A 16,337-nucleotide genomic window follows, 5' to 3' on the forward strand; every position below is an offset into this window, starting at 1 on the left:
AGTACCTCTTAGACAAGTGTAACAACTTGCTTTCTATAACAACCTCTTTAATTCTCACCATCGTCACCTAGCTGGCCATAACCATGTCGACGGACGCTGGATCTACCCGCATCCCTATCCAACGGAAGGACAACTGGGTTCAGGTCACTGAGACCGTGAAGACTTTCGCAACGGAGAGGATGGAGGCACATCTGAACTTGCTCAGTACCGATGGGGATCAGCGGAAGAACAACGCTTTGAAACGGGAAGTGAGAGAGAGGATCAAAAGGGTCAGTATGATCTCTGTTTTCGGGATCTGCGATACGAGAGGGAGACGGAATGAACAGCGATAACTGATCATTGATCTTATCTCGTTATCGCGGTGTTTACACGTGCCCGATCGATATGGTAGATCCTGGAGAACGCTGTGGAGTATTCGCATCGAAACCTGCTGGTAAATGGAGAGCCGTATGAGGACTGTAAAGAAGGTGAGTTGTCGATTCAACCCCTTGACGCTAGCGATATCCTGGCACCTTGCTTCCTTGCAAGATCGTCGGGCATCACGTTGACCTCGAAACCGCTTCCTTTGCATCACACGTCTCTCTCATCTCACTCGTCGGCACCCATACTCCCACGCGCTGTCCTGTTTTCCTCCCATGATGTACTTGGAACGGCCATAGCTCCCACCGAACAGTTCGACGAAGGCCTCGATAGGAAACTCCTAGCCCTCCAAAGGGAACAAGTCGAATGGTCCTCCGTCATCGCGGAAAGACGTCGGAAAGCACCGGGGCAAGCGAAGGACTTGGAGGATATGTTGGAGAATATCAAGGAGAGCTTGGAGTGGGATGTCGAGATGGACGAAGAGGGAGCGGGAGAGGGAGAGAGGAAGGAGAAGGAGGGTGGGGAGGAGATGATGCTGGATCCTGAGCGTGAGTGTTCAGAACGTACATAGGGTGTATGATCTTCGATTCTGAAGCACGTTTACTCTTCCTTTTCCGTTTTCGGGTCGATAGGACTCCCGCCTAGGCACGATGAGACGGTCGACACGTATAAAAAGACGTTGATCAACCTGAACGAGGTCTTGAGCGTGAGTGTCTACCTTCTTCTCCTGCTTCCCTACCCTTCCTATGTCTTCCATCCGATGTGGCACAGCGTTCCTCGCCCTCGCTCCCGCTCTGTTGTTTTCTTTTGTGTATTCGATCGACTTACACTGACTCGTACCTCCCTTTCGACCTTCCTCTTCCTCCTGCTCGTCCTCGCAGAACGCACCGGAGCAGGTATCACGTGCAGAACGAGCCAAGGCCGTCAGAGAGACGGTCATGAACCTTCCTAAATGAGATCGAGGACCGACCCATCTATCAACACCGGCTCCTTGGCCACGTTATGACTTGATCGCTTCGCGCTACCTGACGGACTGGGAATCATCCTTTCGTCCCCCTCTCATTCCGCCCCTGGATCTGGACCTTCTTTCGATTTCACCTCAATACCGGAGACGGATGACGGATGCCTTTCGACAACCGATAGGTCCTTCAAGAAGCTCGCATATCTCTGTAACACAAACGTCTTTTCAAGCCGAGAACAGCCTTCTCGGTCATGTGGGTTTGAACCGTTGTATCCGATGTATCATTATCTTTCCCTGCGACTCAAGACCCAGCCGCCAAGTCCCTCCGCTCTACCATGTCTGTTTTCCGCTACTTACTTTTAAGAGTTGAAGCCGTGACGATGATCGGAAAGAATAGGAGAAGCCGAATCGGGAAGGAAAGAAGGAGAGGGGCTTATCGTACACTCTCGCCATACCATCTCCGATTGACGTGCCCGCTTAGCTGGTGCCGATCGTACAATGGACCGTATCAGGCGTTTAAGCGGGCAGCGATTTGTAGTTGGGGCGAAACAAGGGGGCAGGGGGTTCCTTTGTATGGCTGGCTGTGTAACGATGACGCAGATCAGGGGTCGGGTCGATAAGGCAAGGCCCCGATGAGCAGATCGCAGGGAGGTGGGAAGTGTCGTGATGACTGGCAAGTCGCTTTGGTGCTGGGGAGGGAAGAAAGCTTATCTACGGTAGGTTTAAGCTGAAGAGGGGACAAGAGCGTATATATGGCGAAGAGGAAGTGAAATACAGTTGATCGGCGGATCGTAAAAGGCAAATCCCTGACCTACAGTGAATTATTCGCTGGCTTTTCGCTTTGCCGAAGACCCTTTACCTGGACAAGAAGAACGGAAGACCTCGATCAGAATACCGGAAGCCAGAAGGAAGGCTACGCAATCATGGAGCAGCAACAGCAAACATACCATCGACCTGCTTTTCGACGAAGCGCTTCAGACGCCGTCAAGTACGAGTATACCAATGCCGTCTCAGTTCCCCGATACGATCGCTATCAGTATCAGCCTCCACCACAAAATCAACCTCAACCCTTTCAATCGAACGCCTCTACTCCGACCCCGATGTATCAACGACCAGGCCTCCGGCGTCACGCCAGCCACCCTCCTCCTCCCGGCTATGTGCCCTCTCTCGCGAACTCGTCTTCCCCGTCTCCTCCAACCGCTCAATACCCATACGGGACGAGACCGTTCTACGCTACCCCTCATGGCGCTTACCCAAACGCCATGCCCATAGCGTCTTCAGCTCAAGCACCGCCTACCATGGGGTATGGACAACCGAGACACCCCGTTATGCCTAAGCCGGGTGAGCCTCAATCGAGTATCGTCTCCCACCAGAATATGTCTCATCGTTCTAACGTGGCTCGGTCGACAGATCCGAGGAGGTATTGTTTTGCGGTAGGAGGTGCATGGGTACCGTATGCTCTATACGAGAATCCCCGATGTACGACTTCTGGCTAGGAATCGTCTCCATACGATCGAGGAAGGGAAGCAGAGAGAGACGGATTATATGCAGTAGCTCTTCAACGATTGAAGCGCATTTGCGTGGCAAAAGACGAGGTCACGGCTTCAGGGGACTTCGGGATATGGCGGTTAATTTGAGAACATGTTTTAGGTTGGGTCGAACACGCTTTATCGATTCTGATGCTTTTTGGATGGCTAGGACAGACGAGATGATCAGATGTCGGACGGGAGCGCTGTGATACGGAAACGAACGCTCCAACTGCGATATTACATATTGTTCACAACTCACTTCCAGTGATTATAGACGGGACGAGACGGTTGTTGCGTTCTTGTGATAATCATTATCTGATTGCTGGCTGCTGTAAGATCGCTCTCTCGCGCTTCATGATTTGACGATACTGGTCAAAAGTCTGGCAGTACTCACGACATCGAACCCCGGACCCGCGCGACCTGACCTACCTCGCCACCACGCTTTCTCGACCTTCGGATGCCAAAAAGAGGTCTTCTCGTGGTTATACGAGGCCAAAATACCGCTGGTCTTGTAGCGGGGTCTCCCAAGTACAAAAAGATGTTACCCATCTTTGCCCCTCTCGTCACGGTGTTGTTGTGACGAGAAGAGTAGCCCGGACAGGGAATGGCGTGGTGAATCTCCGTTCACACCCGTATAGCCACTAGGCAAGTCCGCACCAGATGTTAGGCAACGCGAATCACGCTTACTAGAAGGGCAACGCGCGCTCTCGGTCATTGTGCTTGGCGATCGGATGCATTATTTGCTGCCGAAGAGCATGACGACAACGACCGGCTCCGCGACGATCCGACGTCGACAAAACCTGGATCTCGTCCATACATCCATATAGTACCGTCCTTTGCGGTACAATGATATGCGAAGATCGACAGTCGGTGATCGAATAGTTTCTCACCTACCTGTTCACGTACGTCAAGATGGCTCCCATTTCTCATACCAAAGGACAGGCGAAGGCGAAGGCGAAGTCGAAGTCGAAGTCGAAGTCAAAGTCGAAGTCGGGCAGCCGCAAGCCTGCCTACAAACGACTCAGAATGTGAGTGGGTATTATCTCGAGCTCAAAAGACCTGACTGATCCAGGGACTCGGTGTAGCGAAGAAAGGCGAGTCGAAAGGAGGACAGAAAAGCAGAAAGGACTCGGACATCAGGTGGAGGAGAACAGCACCAGGCAGAGGCAAGTCCCGTCCGTTCTTCTTGTACCCGTTCGCGTGCTGATACCATCCCGCTCATAGGGAATCCAGCAAGGATTTCGTCGAGAAGCACCTCCTTAGCAAGAAATACTCGATGCTCGGCTATCTTGCTACTACGTTGGAATGCAGCATCGCCCATATCAAGGACCTCATTCCCCAACCGTTGAAAATTTCCAACTGTGACTATGTCTTGATCGGATCCCTCTTCGCGGCTTTAGAGAAGGAAGGACCTGATACGATGAGCGCATTGAAGAGGATCATGAGCAAGGAGAACAGAGACGATCAAAAACCCAACATCGAACAGGATGTAGGGCTCGAATTGGCTTGTATGTTCGTGCTTGAAGAGTCGAACTTGTGGGCAGCTGAGTACGAGCCTCAGCCTCGCGGGGAACCGTACGATCTAGAGTGAGTCCGACCCGTATGGCGATTCGTGTTCGAGTCTGAAATCGACCCCTCCCTCGAAAGCCTCGACGACAAGGACCTTCCCGAAGGTTTCAAGGATCTCGTCCGACGTCTCCGCAGCCAGCTTGCGAACCTCTAGCTGGTCTCGAATTCCGCGAAGATAGAGTAAGCACCGTCGTGTCTGTCCTTCTTTATCTCCGCTGAGCTTAGGCTAATCGAATCCAACTTTCAACAGTCTCGACGGCCCCAAAGGTCTTGAAGCGTTTGCGGTCCTCCTTTGTCGCATCTGGGCCGACCTCGTCAACTTCTAGCTTCTCATTGGCATCCGTGACCTCTCTGCATCCCGATTGAACAATATTCCGTAGCCCTACGACCACCACCATCGACGTTCCAAGTGTTTGACGCAATCGAAGATCATGTAACGTACTAGTGGACGAGTGACGCATAAAATGAATACGTCGATGGAAAAGAAAAAAGATTCCCTCTTGGGAAAGAAACGGTCGATGGAAAAGAGATAGAGCGCTGGAGACGGTGCTTCATTGATGTGAACGCTACACGATCGTACCAGGATATCGTACCAGGACAGACGATATACTCATGAGATCGACAAAACGCTGGGGGCTCTAAAACGTACAATAATCTGCCTAACTCGCATTTGTATTGAATTTATTGATTATACAAGTTGTGGTGTATAAGCAACGATATTTTCCACTATCATCGGATACTGCGGGTAGCGAATTCGCTAGCGCTTGACAACGATGTACGGATATGGCAAAAATCGTTGAAACTCGATGTAGAATCGAACGCGCGACCTGACCTATCTCGCGCACCTCGCCACCACCTGGTCCTCGACTTTGAAAGGCCAAAAAGAAGCCTTTCCGTGGCCTGACACGGCCCAAAAATGTATAGAAAAAAAGAGGCGGAATCCCTTTCAACCCCAGGTTGGACGAGGCCCCCTGCAATAGCGAGGTCATCCGAGGACTTCCTTGCACAGGAGTTGTTCGACGTTAGGTGAGAGCAGGGGGTACCATAACCCACACCGCTAACCACTATGCCAACGCGAACCAGTTGGACGGAGCGCGCGTTTTCTTGTATATAAAGGGAAACTTCCCCGCATGCTCGGCCATCGTGCCGGGCGTCCGGAGGCATTTGATTATGTTTGCTTCCGGATCTATGAGCGACGGCTGGAACGCTTCATTCGAGAAAGGACCTCGATCCCGACATCTGATCATTCGACGATCGATCAGAGACGAATGAAGCTCGGTTGTCATCGAAATCTTCTTCTTAGTGTATCACCTTCAGCGTTAGCACCTAGGGATCATCCTATACCGACCTAGATATCGTCTTTCGTCCTTCCCGCATCATTGAGCCAAGTCATCACGCTTGAACGAGATATGGCCCCTATCCCGCAGAAAAAAAAGGCGGGCTCCAGCCGTAAGGAGGCGTACAAACGTCACAAACGAGCCGTCGTGTGAGTATAGAGATTTTAGCTTGCTCTGTCTGATCGCCGTTCCTGACTGTTTCGACTACGCCTCTAGCGAACGCAAGAGAGCTGAGAGGAAGGACCGCAAGCGAGTCGAAGCCCAGAGCCAAACCAAACAGTCATCGACATCCCAGACGTGAGTTCGCCGTGTTTGCTAAGCAAACGTATCCTATCTTTCCTTGTTCGATCTTGTCCTTATTCATTCGTTACATTTATGGCTGCAGTTCGAGCCAATTTGTCAAGGACCACACCCTTTCTGGCAAGAAATCCGCGAAGCATATCATCGTCGATGCTATTGACGTCTCCTTTGCCCTTGTCAAACATTGCCTCGGTCCTTATCCCATCACGGTCATCAATTGTGACGTTGCATTGGTGGATGCCTTGATCGCCAGCCTCGAAAAGGAGAGTCCTGCAGAAATGCGTACGGTGCACATGCAGATGAATCGAGTCTGGGATCAACCGGGAGGGGTGGTTGGGCTGGACATGTCGTTCGGGTTCGACGTGATCTGCCTCTGGATCCTTCACCGGGAACAGCCGAGGCCGGAATGGACTTTCGAGTTAGAGTAAGCCCTGGATGGCCATCCGTTCCAATGCATCGAAATCGAACTGATCGATCTGTTCCTTAGCCTCGACGATGCCGAGCTTCCGGACGACTTCAAGCATTTGGTTCAACGTCTCCGTGTCAGCCTCGCCAGAGCCTAGCCGTTTGTCACTGGTGTAGAGCTAGAGTAAGCGTTATCAGTATGAGACCTCTTCATATCTATTGAGCTTTGGCTGATCGATCGAATTATGATCATGACAGTCTGCATGACGCCGACCTTCCCGCCATTGAACGCCCTCATCGATCGGCTCCGAGCCAGCCTCGCCACCGTCTAGCCCTCACTAGCATCAACAGCTCTCGGCACCCTGCGTCTGAACGCACCGTCTGTACCCCTTCACCGCCATCTCTTTATTGTGATCGTATTCTTCTGGCAATCCGAAGCACTGGAATCTTGATGCCGCCCGGCCGCTACCAATGCTCAAAACCTTGTCAAAGTCGAGAATCGAAAATCGTGTAACGTAGATGAACAAAGATGCAAAGCCGATGTAGTTGAGCCTGTACGATTGCAATCCTCGAAGTCATGCGAAGAGACAAGATAGCCTCGGTACCTTGCCAGAGCTAGCTTTCGAGCTGTTCTTGATGTCCAGTCAAGCTTCGAGGTCAATCGCCAACGCCGAGGCGTCGCTTGGCGCAATCGACATTAGATATACAGTACTCGCAGAGGTCAGCTCTGGAGTTGTCTCTGGCAGCCTTCATGTGAGTATGATCCGGATAAATGTCATATACAAGCTACGTCTTCCTGGCTTGGCAGAGATTTTCCAAGCAGATTATGAGGTATATGTAAGCGGATCACCCTTCGACCAGACTTACGAGGCGGGATCGCGATCAAGACGAGCACGTATATCATCAATGCTGTGGGCCAAATCGAATCGCTATCGGAAGTCCAGATGGGGTCACTCGCGGGTTCATTGATATTCTACCTAATTTGTCACAGCGATGTCAAATATCTTCTATATACAAAATAATAGCCTTGGGGAGCGACATCAACCCAGATCATCGAAACCGGGTCGCTTTGAGCCGCAGACGATGCCGATACGTCTTTCGGATCTTCAGCGTGAGGCTGGTATGACCTGTAACCGAACTTATAGACAGATCGACATGGATGTGATTGCCAGAAATTCGCGATGACAAGCTGAGCCAAGCACGTACGAATTCTGGGCTGTATGTAGTACATCGAAACTCTTCAAGCGAGCTCTGTGCGGCATAGCAAATTTAGGAGCGCCAGCAGAAGAGACACATATGATGATGAATATCAGTCTCAATGGTGGAAACTTGCTCAGAACCTATCGGGTGGAATTCTGCGAGGTTGAAGCTGCCGATTACCGAGATGAGAAGCGTTTAACGACCCTGATCATGAGCTTCTACCCTGATCATGAGCTTCTATTGGCTGTGTCACGCATCTCCATCTTACATCTGGAGAGCCAGGGTTCGATAAAAGAAGAAGGATGTACTCCCGCTGATGCTTTCCTGCCCTACGAGTGGGCGCTACAGTAGAGCCAAACGTCACATCTAGCTTGACATCGTATCCTCCATTTAGATTCAATCAAGGAGATACAGACGCCGCGATCAGCCCAACGTATACCAGAGAGTCTCGTGGCTGCAGCGACTACGAATGAGGCGCTCTAGTCGATTTCGCGTTTTGCCACATGTTTTGCCACAGGATAAACCCTCAGACGTCTATAAGCTCGTCCAGACCAAATCATGGATCTCACCGCCATGGAGGATCTTTGCTGCTAGGAAGGAAGTTGCCTCCACATAAAGTGACTAGCTTGGTCGTACAAGCCTTCAAGGGGCCGTTTTCAAACGCTTTTTGAAGAAGGCTGACATGAGAAGTTTGTCGTGTTGAGGGAAGGTTGCTCCCATTCACCTCTGGTGCATGATTGAATGGATGTGTAGAGACAAGCTTTATTATGATCCGACACACATCTGGGAGGGATTGTTAGAGAGGACACGTCGATCGGCCGTATGGAACGGGACTTGATAGTCCTTCCTGTTGTTCTGCTATTTCCGACTGATGTTTGTTAATCTTATTAATCCGATACACAAATCCAGCGATACGTTGGAGACCTATCCGCTCGAACTAGAGCTTTTCTGCACCATACCGAGAGTGGCACGCACGACACAATGTACTCTTTGGCTATTGTATGTATCCGGGCTATCTTATACCAGGATCACTCGCTATGCTCGTGTGACATCAATCTTATAGCATTCGTGTGCTTGACCGCCACTCTCCAGTTAAAGTTTATTTGTCATTTTCAAAAGAGCTCTTCCACCAGGGTGGATATTTCAAGGCCCTGAACAGGAATAGTGGGGCTGCATGGAACAACGTGAAGATACGCCGTTAATACAGATGACACATCGATAACATTGTAGAAACTAGTGCATGCTACGTTGGTTCTCTTGTCATAACTTCGTATGCTCATATCCCTGACATGGCCGATCAGATCATATCTATAGCCTGCGAAAGAAAGCAGTAGTCTTTCGGGAAGCACGAGGCTCAACGAACTTGTGCTCTCTATCGACAGATCGATCACGCGCTGAAACGAATGTGGCAAAACGATTCGTCTTGGGTCAGGCTCGAACGGCGGACCACGCGCAACCGTGTATTCATCGCCACCATCCCGGCAGGCTTAAAGGCACAAAAAACAGCCTTTCCGGGGGTTGACGAGCCTGAAACTCTGCTCATCTTGTAGAGCGAGCCTTGGAGTGCAAAAAATTGTTTTCCCCCTGATTTTCGATCATTGTTTCTCAGGAGTTACCGCACGCTGACCCTTTGTTCGGGGTGGTGATCGCTTCATCTCACGCTACCCACACAGCCTATCCGGCCAACGCGGGTCATTTGTTGACGGTTTCCGCGTTCAACGAATATAAACGCCTAAATTCCAGCGAGTCTTCGGCGATTGTGCCCGCGATCGGAAGTAAATGACATAATTTGCTACCGAGAGTGGGCGGAGCCGAAGCGCGGGCGTGGGGAATGGCATGCGCCTCGCTCGCTCGGATCGCTCGTTCGTTCTCCCCATACGTTCGCTGGTTATAAGACGAGAACGATCGTAGCTCGTAGACGAGCGGCAAGGCGAGGTCGTATCGACGAATCTCGAACCCAACTTCGATTTGTCTACTCTCAACTCTCTTCCATCAGCCTTGCTCATCAACCGCAAGTGCCTCACCAACCGCAAGAATGACTTACAAGAACAGAAAGCTCGCCAAACAGAAGGCTGGACAGAAGCGAAGCAGGAAGGAGAGGAAGCACCAGAAGGATAAGATCAAGGTTACTGAAAAGCGCATGGGGCTGGGATCTTCCAAGTCGTAAGTTCTAATGAAAGGACCCCCTCGGATATCCGCTCGATCGACTCAGCTCGGACGCTAGCTAACTCAACTTGACAGTCATCATTCCACCAGGGAATTCGTCGAAAGGTACTCCCTTTCCAACAACAATTCAACCATCACTTCAGTCATCTGGAACATTCGCTTGTTCAGCATCAGAGAGCTCAAAGAGAGGATTCCTTACCCCTTCCGGATCTTCAATTGTGCCAGGTGAGTCGTCGTCGCTTCGTGTTACGGATCGACCCACTAGGCCCGACCGTAACACTTCACCGTAGCCATACTTACGAGGTCTTTGGAAACGTACTATAGGCCCTTGATCTACGCCTTGGTTGCGGCTCTCCAGGATAGGGGCAGGGGCATGGGAAAGGTCCTCATGATGGCAGAAAACTTCTTCCATCAAGATGCTGAATTCAACAAGGATGAGCTGCTGGAGACCATTGGCATGGAGCTGTTCTGCTTTGGCGTTTTGTACAAGCACTTCAAGGAACTCGACGCGGACGAAGACGAAGAGGTGTACGAGCTTGAGTGAGTTCCTCGTCGCTTCAGACTCTCTCTTCTATGCCGAAGCAGCGCTGATCGAATCGAACGACGGGTCTACGAACAGTCTCGATGCCGACGACCTTCCCGAAGGCTTCAAGCAACTCGTTCAACGTCTTCGTACCGCGCTCGATGCGTTGTAGATGACATACGACAACCGTTCGATACCATCACATCGTACTGTCATCTGGCAACTTCACCCTTCCGTTCTCTAGTCTGATCAAGTTGTCATGATCTCGTAGCACAGAGTAGTATGGCAGAGATCGATCGTCATCAGCTCTATCGATCGTCAATCGCAGCCAGGTTTTCATCACGAGCGTTCTGCCGAAGCAGCCGTCACGTCATCGCTAAGATCATGCACAAAATATCCATAAGCCCTATGTCCATACCGAGACCATCTCTCCTCTTAATTTTCTGTGATTGGGATCCAAGCGAAAAGATCTATGCGTTGTATCGCAAACCGGTGGTCGATTCCGCAGTCGATTTCGCCCTTGCGCGTGCGGTGACCGAGGTGAACTTGGGAACGAAGCCATCAAATGTCGCACCTCATTTCACTCCGATCACCACATCCTTTATCCTCATCTCGCATCGCATTCGGACCACCAGCTGGACGGCTCTTTATCCTACAGAAAGGAGATAGTTCTGGGACTTTACTCGGCCGCCAGCGGGAGCGGTAACGAGCCGGCAAAGGACCTCGAAGCTCACGATCACATTCTTGCCAACTGACGGTTCTCGTATCGCTTTCGCCGACCCCCGCATCCGCCGCTTCAGGACAAAGCAGTTCTTCTCGGCTCGGAAGAATAGTAAGTATGACTGAGTATATCTGTTGGCTTCACATATCGATCGTAGAAGCATCAGCGTTCAAATCACATCACAGCACGTCTGCTGGTCGCGATTGTTTTCCATAACCAACTCGAGGCAGTAGCTGACATCCTTTCGTCGCCTTTTTGTCTCCCAACAGTCCCCATAGTCGACTTGTGTCTCTTCTAGCACATCTAAGATCAACCAGCTGGTCCATCCGTTCTTGATTGCCAAAGAGCATCAAACGCCAACAATCTCCCATCGACGATCATCGACGATCCCTTCTTCCACATTGCTCTTTGTCTTGACGAGCTTGACCCATACTCGGCCGAAACACGAGGGAGGAAGAAGCGAGAAACGGTAGGGAGAACCGGTAGCGGCTGGTGATCTGGTGAGCAGTATATCGATATGTTCGGGATGTTCGTACATCGGTACATACCAATCATGCTGAATACACAATCGTACCAATATCGTACGTTCACGACAGCTTTGCCACTGATTTGACATTGAGGGGAGGAAGAACAAAGAAGATGCCACTGGACGACACGATCGATTTGACGGCAAGCTTGAGTAGCAGCAGGGATGGGAGCAGTGACGAAGATGATGATGGAATCGAAGCTTTATACTGGATAGACCTGCTTCCTACACCTGTCGTCGATCTGGATGCCGCTTCTCCTACCATCTACAATCACGATCAACAACAACGAGACGGTAACGGAAGGACGAAGGAAGATGTCGAGGATGACGAGGTCGTCTTGATGTTCTGGGAAGATTCTCTACCGAGCCAACAAGGTCATCAGATGGAGAGAACTGCGAGTCCGGGATCGGTGGAGGAAGAAGCCTTCCAGCCAAATCCCTTTTGCTGGGAAGAGGAATTATCTGGTCCGGAATCTCAATCGCTAGACGATGCGATGGAAGAACCGTCTGAGGATGAAGTACCCTCTGTTCGCTACTTTCAATGGGACGATGAGGAAAGCGAGTGAGTTTCACGAGACATGGCCTGTTCTGCGTTCTGTGACTAATCGAGCTAGAACATTGATACGCTGTGTAGGAGCTCGGCCTGTAGCACGGATTATGGAGAGGACGACGACTCGACGCTCAAGGAAAATTACACCCCTCCCCATACGCCGACTCGATATTCTCTCCGTCCAGCTAGCAACAACAAATACGTCGATCCTACCTATGCTCCATCCTCAACCTCGAACTCTCCTGCTTTCTTGGCCAGATGTCCCATAGCGCCTAAAGGGAACAAGGCGGAACGGAAGATGAGCCAGCGGGCGAAGAAAAGGCGAGCAGCAAGCAAGCGAGCGAAAAGAAGCGAAGCACTGGCGAGAGGATTATCTGAGATCAGAGCCGCTCATCCGTTATTCATGAATGACATAGCCGGATCGGAGAAGGTGGCAGAGCGAGGAGAGCGGGTGTCGAACGCGGGACCGAGATACCCACCTTCCCTGAAAAGCGCGGCAACCCTTCGGTTGCTCAAGAAAATGGTGCCCAGAGCCATCAGACGCAGACGGGGTAGACTAGGTTAGCCAAGATTATCACGCCGAGGCAGGGTTGCAGCGGAGCAATGGGGTCATCCATCTCGCTGATCCTTATCTGCCTACTATGCTTCAGTACTCAAGAAGCTGTGTCCCATCTGTTCCGTCTTGGATCTGCCGAATCCTCCTCCCGGATCGCAAGAGGGAGAACATCCGTATGTGGCAAATGAACCCAACCAACTACAGGGACAGCTGACCGAGCTGACCTTTCCGAACAGTATGCGACGACGAAGCTCCTGCGCCAACCATGCGCGTGCATTTGCCGCTCGTGTGAAACGTTACAGGGACATGTCCCCAACGTCCATCAACCGGGAATACGACTCTTTAGGACCAGTCCAAGAGAAGCAAACCAAGACCTGATCGAATGAAGAAACAAAGTCCGCCAGATCGCACACAGTCGATGTGAGTACCTTGGGAGCGCCTGTGTGACGTCCGTCGTGCGCTAAGTGAACTTTGCACCTCAGCTTCTGAAACGCGCAGCGGCTCGTATGCCAGCACCCGCCTCAACAAAGAAAAAAAGAACATACTCGAAGTATGCAAACGTCACGAATACGCTCACCTCGCCGCGGACTGATTTGCGGAGAGAACGCAAACAAGCCTCAACTCACGGTTCCGGGCAAAGAAGCAATGCGCCCTCGGGGAGGCGTAAGCACAAGTCATATTTTATTTATCTCCAGTCAGTGTGGCCCGGTATCAGAATTTCATCTTGTGCATGTATATATCACAGCTCGAGCGAGCGGAACGAGACTTGGCTTTTTTGTATCATATATCGTCTTTCTTCTTGGCCGGCAGATCGATGTCATTCTTTTCTCTTGCTCTCTTCCAACGCCCCAAAGCAGTTCGGTCCCGGTAGGGGACGAGCTTTGAGACGAAACACAGTCGGGTAAAATCCAGGAGCGACGAGCCAAGTAGGTAGAGTGTAGCCTTCACCTTGACATTTCCCGTCACGGGTACCGGCGAGATCGTGTCAACCGGCCTGAGGTCGGGTCGCTTCGACTTCTGATCTCGCAGCGCTTTCAAATCTCTGTCCATCGTTTGATTTTGATATGGAGCGCTCAGATCCCCAGACAGATATTTCGTTACAAGGAGAAGAAAAAGGTGACACCGCCATTCGCCGGGAGATCCGTCTCATAAGAGACACGAGGCTGGCCAGATCCTCGGATAACCCGCGAAAGCAAAAAAGAGACATGTCGTAGCAAAAAAAAGATGCAAAAGAGCGTGTGTTTGAGGAAGAAAGGGGAAAAGTTCCGTGTTCGTCGTCGTTCGTGTCCAGAGTAGGTCGAAAGGTCGTCAATACCGAGCTGATGCGTCGGCGGTCAAGGGAGAGTGATTTCAAGGCTCGTGAAGAGCGAATCGCCGGCTCCTTACATCTGCTCCTCCTCGAGGGGCATCTGTGCGTGACAAGGACGATGCAATCGAGTCAGCGCTTCTGCAGAGGCTACCAAACACAGGCGACCCAGTCCAACTCACGTCGTCCTCGTACATGATCTCCTCGTCGTCGGCGGTGGCATCCTGGTACTGCTGGTACTCGGCGACCAAGTCCTGCAAGTTGGACTCGGCCTCGGTGAACTCGCTGCGAGCGTCGACGAATCCGCGATCAGTTCGTTGCGTTTCTTCTTCACAGCCTGATACTCCAGCAAGACTTACAGCTCGTCCATACCCTCTCCAGTGTACCAATGCAAGAAAGCCTTTCGCCTGAACATGGCAGAGAACTGGTCACCGACACGCTTGAACAAGGTTTGGATGCTAGATGATGAGAGATGACAGGTGATTGGGTCAATTTAAGAAATCGACCAGTTATCGAGCTGACTCGGCACCAGGACTCACGAGGTAGAGTTGGCAATGAAAGTAGCCGACATCTTGAGGCCACGAGGGGCAATGTCACTGCGGGGCAAGACAAGCAACCGAACGTCAGCCTAACACGATCCCCTTGACCACGAGGCACTATCGTAGATTTATGGACTCACCAGTGGGCCATTTGAACGTTGTTGGGGATCCACTCGACAAACTGGTCCGAGTGCTTGGTCTGCATGGTGTAGATGTAATCCTCGACCTCCTTCATCGAGACCTTTCCTCGCCAGTAAGTAGCGACGGTCAAGTACCTCCCGGACCTGGGGTCGGAAGCGGCCATCAAGTTTTTGGGGTCAAAGAGCTGTTGACCGAGCTCGGGGACGGTGAGACCTCGGTACTGCTGAGAAGCCCTGGCGGCCAGAGGGGCGAAACCGGCCATGAAGAAGTGGAGACGCGGGAAGGGAACCATGTTGACGGCGAGCTTCCTCAAGTCCGAGTTCAACGATCCGGGGAACTGCGAAGGTGCACCGGAACGACACAAGAGAAACAATGAGCTCCAGACTACGATGACGAGACCCGACCCCGACCTCGCACTCACTCGCAAACAGGTGGTAACACCGGACATGACGAGCGAGACCAAGTGGTTCAAGTCGGCATAAGGAGGGCTGGGGATCTTCAAGGTGTTCATGCAAATGTCGTAAAGCGCCTCGTTGTCGATACAGTAGGTCTGGTCAGAGTTCTCGACCAACTGGTGGATGGACAAGGTGGCGTTGTAAGGCTCGACGACGGTGTCCGAGACCTGCGTTGTGCCACATGAAGATGAACTTGTCAGCTTCGCACTAAGCCCGAATATGAATCGCACGACCCACCTTGGCAGAGGGCATGACCGAAAAGGTGCACATCATCCTGTCCGGGAACTCTTCCCTGATCTTGGAGATCAAGAGCGTACCCATACCAGACCCAGTTCCACCTCCCAACGAGTGGGTGATCTGGAACCCTTGGAGACAATCGGTCCCCTCGGCTTCCTTTCGGACGACATCGAGGACCTGGTCGACGAGCTCGGCTCCTTCGGTGTAGTGACCCTTGGCCCAGTTGTTTCCGGCACCGGATTGAGCGTGGACCATGTTATCGGGCCTGAAAAGGTTTCCCAGGGGGCCGCTCTTGATAGAGTCCATAGTACCGGGCTCCAAGTCGACGAGGACGGCTCGGGGGACGTACCTGCGCAAGCGACGGAGCGAGAAGTGTGTTATAGAGGATGAGCAAATCTGCGGGAAGCTCCGAAGGATAAAAGGCTTCGACTCACTTCTTGGCCGAAGCCTCGTTGAAGTAGACATTGATCTTGTCCAACTGGGTCTCCGAGTGACCGACGAAACTGCTCGCCAGGAACAACCAAACCAGAAGTCAGTTTCAGACTTTCTATCTTCACCATTCCCCCGCTCCGGAGAGTGAAGAGTAGACATCACGATCTGGTAGTTAGAGGACATTAAAGACTCACGCTCCGCTAGCGTCGATCCCGTGTTCCTGGGTCAACACGTCCCAGAAGGCGGATCCGACCTGGTTACCACATTGACCGGTCTGGAGGTGAACTGCAGGGATTCACAGGCGTGATTATGGTCGAGATCAGCTGGTGCAGGGCGAACATTATGTGAATGAGAGGGGATGGGAGCTTACTGATTTCTCGACCCACTGGCAGGGGTGGAATGTGATTCCGAGGTGCAAGAAGGTAAGTCGACAAGAGGCCGCGGAAAAAGAGGAGGATAGCGAAAGACACAGAGAGATACGCATCAGCTCCTGAACTCTTGAATGACCCTTTCCCGTGTCATGC

The 16,337-nt window shown here is 51.7% G+C and overlaps 5 protein-coding genes across 5 annotated transcripts; 4 read left to right on the forward strand and 1 right to left on the reverse strand.

Moving 5' to 3' along the window:
• Positions 1–54: 54 nt before the first annotated feature.
• On the forward strand, positions 55–1,618 carry HD553DRAFT_302088 (uncharacterized protein). The gene is made up of 5 exons (XM_046178692.1): positions 55–269; positions 392–467; positions 660–908; positions 993–1,066; positions 1,242–1,618. Exons 1-5 carry the CDS (start codon positions 84–86, stop codon positions 1,314–1,316), a joined length of 660 nt encoding a protein of 219 aa, XP_046039941.1. The 5' UTR covers positions 55–83; the 3' UTR covers positions 1,317–1,618.
• Positions 1,619–3,612: 1,994 nt separating this feature from the next.
• On the forward strand, positions 3,613–4,898 carry HD553DRAFT_302093 (uncharacterized protein). Its single transcript, XM_046178693.1, has 5 exons — positions 3,613–3,878; positions 3,936–4,016; positions 4,075–4,437; positions 4,498–4,599; positions 4,670–4,898. Exons 1-4 carry the CDS (start codon positions 3,763–3,765, stop codon positions 4,571–4,573), a joined length of 636 nt encoding a protein of 211 aa, XP_046039942.1. The 5' UTR covers positions 3,613–3,762; the 3' UTR covers positions 4,574–4,599; positions 4,670–4,898.
• A 4,705-nt stretch (positions 4,899–9,603) lies between these two features.
• Positions 9,604–10,749, forward strand: HD553DRAFT_302096 (uncharacterized protein). The gene is made up of 4 exons (XM_046178694.1): positions 9,604–9,824; positions 9,903–10,052; positions 10,152–10,367; positions 10,447–10,749. Exons 1-4 carry the CDS (start codon positions 9,697–9,699, stop codon positions 10,520–10,522), a joined length of 570 nt encoding a protein of 189 aa, XP_046039943.1. The 5' UTR covers positions 9,604–9,696; the 3' UTR covers positions 10,523–10,749.
• Positions 10,750–11,710: 961 nt separating this feature from the next.
• Positions 11,711–13,081, forward strand: HD553DRAFT_353520 (uncharacterized protein; the record flags this gene model as incomplete). The annotated part of the gene is made up of 4 exons (XM_046183779.1): positions 11,711–12,159; positions 12,232–12,707; positions 12,798–12,876; positions 12,940–13,081. The coding sequence occupies 4 exons, from the start codon at positions 11,711–11,713 to the stop codon at positions 13,079–13,081; spliced, it is 1,146 nt and encodes a 381-aa protein (XP_046039944.1).
• Positions 13,082–13,816: 735 nt separating this feature from the next.
• HD553DRAFT_880 (beta-tubulin 1 tubb1) lies at positions 13,817–16,195 on the reverse strand (the record flags this gene model as incomplete). The annotated part of the gene is made up of 10 exons (XM_046184564.1): positions 13,817–14,112; positions 14,192–14,294; positions 14,369–14,467; positions 14,549–14,605; positions 14,689–15,026; positions 15,111–15,260; positions 15,382–15,730; positions 15,816–15,884; positions 16,008–16,087; positions 16,184–16,195. Coding segments are annotated over 10 exons (1,284 nt in total), but the record flags the coding sequence as incomplete, so codon positions are not given.
• Positions 16,196–16,337: the final 142 nt, after the last annotated feature.

The sequence above is a fragment of the Filobasidium floriforme genome, assembly GCF_021052385.1.
Source record: "Filobasidium floriforme strain CBS 6241 chromosome Unknown HD553scaffold_1, whole genome shotgun sequence".
In the NCBI taxonomy this organism is placed as follows: domain Eukaryota; kingdom Fungi; phylum Basidiomycota; class Tremellomycetes; order Filobasidiales; family Filobasidiaceae; genus Filobasidium; species Filobasidium floriforme.

Bases quoted from the DNA above. Each gene is read 5' to 3' on its own strand.
- HD553DRAFT_302088 (XM_046178692.1), top strand. From the start codon at position 84: ATGTCGACGGACGCTGGATCTACCCGCATCCCTATCCAACGGAAGGAC. The intron at 270-391 runs GTCAGTATGATC...TCGATATGGTAG, and splicing joins TGAGAGAGAGGATCAAAAGG to ATCCTGGAGAACGCTGTGGA. The intron at 909-992 runs GTGAGTGTTCAG...TCGGGTCGATAG, and splicing joins GATGATGCTGGATCCTGAGC to GACTCCCGCCTAGGCACGAT.
- HD553DRAFT_302093 (XM_046178693.1), top strand. From the start codon at position 3,763: ATGGCTCCCATTTCTCATACCAAAGGACAGGCGAAGGCGAAGGCGAAG. The intron at 3,879-3,935 runs GTGAGTGGGTAT...GACTCGGTGTAG, and splicing joins GCCTACAAACGACTCAGAAT to CGAAGAAAGGCGAGTCGAAA. The intron at 4,017-4,074 runs GCAAGTCCCGTC...TCCCGCTCATAG, and splicing joins GAGAACAGCACCAGGCAGAG to GGAATCCAGCAAGGATTTCG.
- HD553DRAFT_302096 (XM_046178694.1), top strand. From the start codon at position 9,697: ATGACTTACAAGAACAGAAAGCTCGCCAAACAGAAGGCTGGACAGAAG. The intron at 10,053-10,151 runs GTGAGTCGTCGT...AACGTACTATAG, and splicing joins CGGATCTTCAATTGTGCCAG to GCCCTTGATCTACGCCTTGG. The intron at 10,368-10,446 runs GTGAGTTCCTCG...GTCTACGAACAG, and splicing joins GAAGAGGTGTACGAGCTTGA to TCTCGATGCCGACGACCTTC.